The 6,545-nt window shown below is 53.8% G+C and overlaps 1 protein-coding gene across 1 annotated transcript; it reads right to left on the bottom strand.

The window, feature by feature from the left end:
- Nucleotides 1-1,244: 1,244 nt before the first annotated feature.
- Nucleotides 1,245-6,191, bottom strand: LOC113224349 (CMRF35-like molecule 9; the record flags this gene model as incomplete). Its single annotated transcript, XM_026453540.1, has 5 exons — nucleotides 1,245-1,283; nucleotides 1,914-1,966; nucleotides 3,751-3,863; nucleotides 5,029-5,266; nucleotides 6,090-6,191. Coding segments are annotated over 5 exons (545 nt in total), but the record flags the coding sequence as incomplete, so codon positions are not given.
- Nucleotides 6,192-6,545: the final 354 nt, after the last annotated feature.

The raw sequence follows: 6,545 nt of genomic DNA, 5'->3' as shown, positions 1-6,545 counted from the left end.
GGCTCTGCAGCTGGCCCCATAGACCTGTCAGTTTCCCCAGTTCTGTCTCTTTCAGGCTGGGTCACTGTGGGCAAGTTCCCTTTTCTCTCTATTTCTTCATCTGCAAAATGAGGGGGATAATAATCTCTACCTCGTGTGGGAATGATGAGGATTCAATGGCGTATATAAAGCCTCTGACATGAATGGATGGATGGCAATCCTTCTACCAAGATCTCTTTGGGAAAGAAAATGCTGGTCTGACCCCTAACACTTCCCTGAGGGTTTTCACACCCCTGTGAGGCTCTCTCAGAGTATGAGTAATGCATCCCCCTCCCTCTTTGACCTGAATGTGGGCAAAGAAAACCCCAAAGCCCTTCAATTCCATCTCCAGACTCTGCTAAAACTTATGGAGAAGCCACAAGGGAAATATTTAAGAAAAAGCAGGAGCTCCCACCTGATCGTGTTTACAAGGTTCTTGCCTCTGACCCTCTTGGTTCCATCTTTCCCTCAACAACGGGCTGCCCCTAGAGACCTTCCGCCTGCTGGCCCTGGGCCACTTCCTGTCCCCTCCCTCTTCAGCAGAGCCAGGGTCAGGTGCCTCAGGCAGGAAAAAGCCCAAAGCAGCCCTTCCCAGGGTTGCCAGAAGGCAGTAGCATGGGAGCTGTGGCTGGTACGGGCGCTCTCAGCATCCTCGGACCCCAGCCCCTCTTCTGGAGCTAGGTGGGGTGAGACCCAGGCCCCAGGCCACAGAGCCAGGAGGCCGGACGTGGAGGCAGCCAGTGGCACCCACCATCCGTCCATCCATGTGTCTCCATGACTTTTCCCTTACTCCCCTCCACTACCTTTGGCCCTGTTGAGCTTCCTGACACAACAGCTGCTTCCTAAGCCACAGCCCAAAGTCCCATTTCCACCCCAGACCATCCTTGGGGGGACCAGGCCTGAGTCTTTTGTCCTCACTGGCGCCAGGAAAGAAGGCAGTGGTAGCCCCGCTTTCCTGCCCTTGTGTTTAAAGGAATGGAGTGGAGGCATCTCAGTAAACAGCGGAGGGAGGAGGGGCCGGGGCAGCTTCTGTTTCCTAAAGTGCGATGCTGCAGCCCCCTCCATTGGAGTGCTGGCCTCGGAGGGCACAGTCTCTTCTTGCAGCAGTAGCCTTAGGGCAGGTTCCCTGCTCCAGACAATGGGCACAGGGACCCTTATTCTCTTGCCCCTGGTCCCCTGAGCACCACCCTCAGCCTGGGTCCTAGGGCAGCCATGTCACCTTGGTCTCAGAGCCAAGGAAGGCTCAGAGAAAACACCAGGGAGTTCTGGAAAGAGAAGAGCAGGGAGTCAAGAAATCTGGGTCCTGTTTTCTATTTGGGCCACCACCTGCTGTGTGACCATGGGCAAGACCTTTACCCTCTCTGGGCCTCAGTTTCATCTTTTGTAAAAGCCCACTAGAGTCTGTAGCACTGCCAGAGTCCCTGGACCACACCCCTGGAGGGTTCAGCTGGGGCTGGAGCCCTGGAGAGTGCGTCTCTAACAGCTCCCTGACCCCTGCGCATTCTGAAAGGGAATTTGCTTTAATCTGAGAGAAAGGTTGGGCTAGAGATCTCAAAGGCTTCCTCTGGATCCAGCTCCGATGTTCTGTGATTATAAAAGGAGGCATGGAAAGAAGGCGCCTGGAGAAGATGCTCACATGGCTCCTGGTGCCCGCCCTGCCTGGCACCTGGCGGGAAATCAGGTTCCCACCTGTGAGTCCCCCCCGGGCACTCTGGCTCACACCCTGAAGGGCTGGTCTTGGGGCTCACAGAGATTCCTCCAAGATGGGGAGCGAGCGCTGCCTCTAGGTCAGGCATGCAGGCCCAGGTAGGAAGTTACAGAAGCAGAGCCCAGAAATCTTGACTTCCAGCCCCAAGGGGATCTGAGCTTGGGCTTCCCTTTGCCTCTGTCCTTACCAAGTGTGGGAGGTGGACCTTCTCGTTCCTCTGTGTCTCCATGGCCTGTCGAGCTGAAAGAGATGTAGAAGCAGGAGCTCCTTGAAGCCAGGTGTAGCTGGGAATGGCCTGGAGCTCAGCCCAGAAAGGCGTACCGGCCCCTTGCACAAGGGAGCAGGGGCCTCCCAGAGGGAGGAGGCAGCCAGATGGGCAGAAGAGCCCCTTCCAGCTCAGCCCCTTGGGAATGACCCAGTCTTCCGAGATCAGTGCATGGAGATGATCTCATGAGGGTCAGAAACTGGCTGGGAAAATAAATCTGTGTGCTAAGGTCACTGCTACTTAAGCCTTAGTGTGAACACAGGACCCCCTGGACATTTTCATACAGTGCCGAGTCTAATACAGTAGGCTGAGGTGAGAGTCTGAGGGTCTGTATTTCTGACAGGCTACCAAGGGTTGCCGCAGCTGCTAGCTGGCAATCAAAGTTTGGGAGGCAAGGTGCTAAGTGGCTCTGAGGTTGTGACCAGGAATGCTCCCACCCTGGATTCCTCAGAGGGGACCTGGACAAAGCCCACATTTCCTCCTAGGAGCCACATGGAAGAGATGGAAAGCGGGCCCAGGATTCCCCCATGGCCACCTCCACGGGGACGACATTGTGATTATCTTCCTGGCTTCATCACTTCCTAGCTATGCAAACAAAGGGCAAGCTGCTTAACCACTCTGTGCCTCAGCTTCTCCCTCTGGAAAATGGGTGTACTCCACAGTGTGGACGAGATTAAAGGGGATAAGCAAGATAAGCTGGGGATAGTGCCTGGCACATGGTAGCTCTTAGTACTGAGATTTTGGTTAATCCTTTTAGTCTTTGCCATCCAACACAGCGGCCAGGAGCCACACATGGCCATCAGGCACGGAAATGTGACTATTTTACATTAGACTGGGTTTTGATGGCTCAATATGAAAAATATGAAAGGAGAATATGTATCATTGATATTTTCATATTGATTCCATATCAAAATAAGAATGTTTTGGATATATTGGGGTAAATAAAGTACATTATTAAAATTAACTTCACTAGATTGGGCTTAGTGGCTCATGCCTGTAGTTCTAGTTACTCGGGAGGCTGAGGCAGGAGGATCGCTTGAGCCCTGGAGTTCAAGGCTGCAGTGAGCCATGATCACACCACTGCACTCCAGCCTGGGCGACAGAGTGAGACCCTATCTCTAAAAAAAAAGTAATTAAAATAAAATAAAATACACTTAACTGCACTCATTTCTTTGTACTCTTTTTCATGTGACTATTCAAAAGTTTTGAATTACATTTGTGACTTGTATTCTATTTCTGTTTGATGTATATCTGTGATTTGAGATCAATGAGGCTTAGGGCAGGTAGATGACTTGCCTGAGCTCACACAGCTGAAAAGTGGCAGAGCTGGGATTTGAGCCCCAGCCTATGGAAGGGACTGAGCAGCTCTAGAGACCCAGTGGCAGGAGTGGGGTTACAATGTCTGTCCTGCTCAAGTTCCAGTGCTTGGTCCTGCATTGCCCCTGGCAGTTGGTTCCCACACAAGGAGCTGGCCATGAATTCCTTGGAATCAACAGGTAGAGAAGCGCTTGATCAGTTCGGACAGGCAGGAAGAAGCTGAGAATCCTTCATTCTCCCATTTCCCCTTGTGAATTGCTTTCCTAATGTTGATTACCTCGTGGCTCCTTCAGAAGGGAGGCCACAGCTCCTGATGCCCATATTTCAGACAGACACGCTGAGACCCACAGGGTCTTTCCGGGGCTAGATGAGGAGCTGCAGGTCTCAGCGAGGTCCCTAGTCCAGTGAGCCTCCCACCTTCCTGCCACCCACCTTTGCTCACCTTCCTTTCTCCACAAGAGCAGGTGGCTGCTGAAGGCGATCAGGCCTGCGGCTGACAGGAGGCTCAGCAGCACCAGGACTGGGGCCAGTATGCGGACCATTGGGATGGACACCCTGGAGATGAGACGCAAGGAGCCTAGTGGCTGTTACCAGATAAGCCAGAGTCTATGTCCTTTGGGGGTCCCAAGTACAGGCTGAGAAAGCCAATCCCTAGTGTGGAATTCAATTCAATGCAGCAAAGACTTGTGGGGGGTGTGGTGCAGAAGGGCGATATTTAGTGCTATTGGCTCTTGACAAACATTATTTAATTAGTGCAGACCCTGAAGCCAGGCTGTCTGGATTCAAACTCTAGCTCCACCACCTTCCTATACCTTGGGTAAGTGACTAAACCCCCAGAGTGTCAATTTCCTCCTTTGTAAAATGGCTGTGGTGAGGATCAAATGGGTCAGGATGTGTAAAGCACATAGTTCAGTGCCAGACACGTGCCAGGTACCATGTCAGTGTTAGTTGTTAAATTCCACAATCCCTGTGTAACTAGGTAGGAGTGGCCCAATTTCACACCGGAGAAACTGACACCTGAAGCAATGAGCGACTTGCCAGGTCATGCAGTGGTGTGCGGGGAAGTTCTCAGTGGCCTGCATCTGGGCTGGTGTCACTGGCACAGGCATATGGGGCATCCTGGCATTCTTACTGTGAGTCAAGCCATGTCCTTTATCTCTCCCAAGGAGATCAGAGGCACTAGGGACCACGATGTCCCATCAGCCTGTCTGGTGTGGGAGGGATCCCTGCTCCCGTTGCCAACCCCAGGATTCACTTTCAGCAGGATCTGAACCTGCCAGCAGCTGTCTGGATGTCGGTAGCCAAGTGCATTTACAACCCCCAAGAACCAATCCTTCAGGCTGGGACTCCAGTTGTAAGGAAAAAAATTGTTTTGTTTTGGATTCTGAGTTTTCATGCTTGGCACAGGGCTTAGTGCAAAGTATACAGGTAAAAGCCTCCGAACTGGGGGGGCCATCCCTGAGGCTGGGGCAGGGAGAGAGGTGGCGACTGGGACCCTGGTGGACCCTTCACCTTGGACAGGCAGCAGAGCTGCTGGCTCCTATAGTGCAAGCTGTCCACTGCTCAAGGGCCCCTGTGAGGGACCCTCTGTGCTGCAGGCTGTGGCCATGGCACGAGGATGTGTCTGCTTAGAGGAAAGACCATTGGGTTCCTATTTGCTCAAAGGCACCTTATGATTTAGTGATGGCCTGAAAGGTGATGTTGGTCACCTGGGGCTCACCTGGGCTTAGAGCTGCCGCTGCTGAGAGCTGGACTGGCATCCTCTGCTGAGGTGGAGTCCAGCTGCTTCGGGGGGCGGGAGCTCCCTGCAGGAGGAGAGGTCGCTGCATGAGGAGAGGTTGCTGCGTACTGAGAAGTTCTTTCGTGCCCGTACTGGGAAGTCCCTGGTAATGGAGTGGCCTCAGCCCCTGTCTTCCCATGCTTGGCTGTGGTTCCTGCTGGGTGGAGCCCAGGAGAAGCTACAAGTCCAAAAGCAATGCCTCAGCATCCTTCCTGACCCTTGTGTCCCAGCATCCCAGACCTCTGACCCTTGACCCCTGAACCCTAGCCTCTCTGGGACCCATTTCTCAGAACATCCCCAGCTAAAGGATATCCCAGTAAGCAAACAGATGTAGATGAAGCCATTCTGAGGAAGGAGACTGTAGATCAGACACACCCCACAGCTGTGTGTGATGTTCAGTCTCTTTCTGTGCCCACAGCCTGTTCCCTCTGTGGGGAGGTATAAGCACTCCCCTTCCCTGCTTCCATGACCCTTTCCAGTGACCATTCAGTGGACATCTTCCTGCCCTCCCTCTATAGTCACAGTTAATTGTCACCTCCTTCCTCACCAGAAGGACAGGTCCTCCCCTCCCCACCATGTGCCCCCTCCCCACCACCCATGCCTCAGTAAGGCCTTGACTTCCTTCTGCAGCCATGAGACCAAGAAGGGCAGGGTGGCAGGGATGAGTCCAGAGGTCAGGGCCCAACGCCTGGCCTTTCTGGCTTGCCCCCGAGACTCTGGATGGCACAGACAGAACACGAGCTTTGGGGTCAGGCTGTGACCACTTCCAGGCTCTGGCGCTTCCTGCGTGACCCTAAGCGTGTGACCTGACCCTAAGCTAGTGACCTAACCCTGCTGAGCCTGTACTTCCACAGCTGGACAACCCAGTTCCCAGGCTTGTGGGGACACCTAAGTGACCACAAAGTGGTCACAAAGTATTGTGTCTGGTTACAGGCAGGCACTCACTGGCTGCTTCTGTAAGAAGGGTGGCAAGGGACGGGGCAGAATTGCCATTCACTCACTCAATCCTGGGGGCTGGGTTTGCTGAGTTTTTGCCTTGGGCTGCAGGTGTGTTGTAACCAGAAGCTGGAAGGTGGGAGAAGGGGAGGGAGGACAGCAGGGTCCTAGAGGAAAGGGAGAGGCTGCTCTCAGGGGCGGCACCGCTCTGAATCCCTTTTCCTTCCTTGGGAGCAGCTGGCAGCTTTCCTATCCCCCACCTCAGCACAGAGCACTGCTGTCTTTCGCCTCGGCCAACCAGGAGCCACGTGGCGGGTTCCAGCAGATCCCTGGTCTTCTCCTTCTGCAGCCCCCTGGCCTCCCGCCTAGCTCAGACCCTCAGTTTCCCCTGTCCCCACCTGCCTCTCAGCCTGCTTCTTCCCTGCCACCCTTCACATTATGCCAGTTTTGTCTCAAAAGTCTGTGTTGGATCCCATCCCTCTCTGCCTGAGAACAGTGAGTGGCTCTCCATTGCCTATAAG

This window comes from Piliocolobus tephrosceles, unplaced genomic scaffold, assembly GCF_002776525.5.
Source record: "Piliocolobus tephrosceles isolate RC106 unplaced genomic scaffold, ASM277652v3 unscaffolded_44466, whole genome shotgun sequence".
Taxonomy (NCBI): domain Eukaryota; kingdom Metazoa; phylum Chordata; class Mammalia; order Primates; family Cercopithecidae; genus Piliocolobus; species Piliocolobus tephrosceles.
This window is presented reverse-complemented; position numbering and strand designations above follow the sequence as displayed.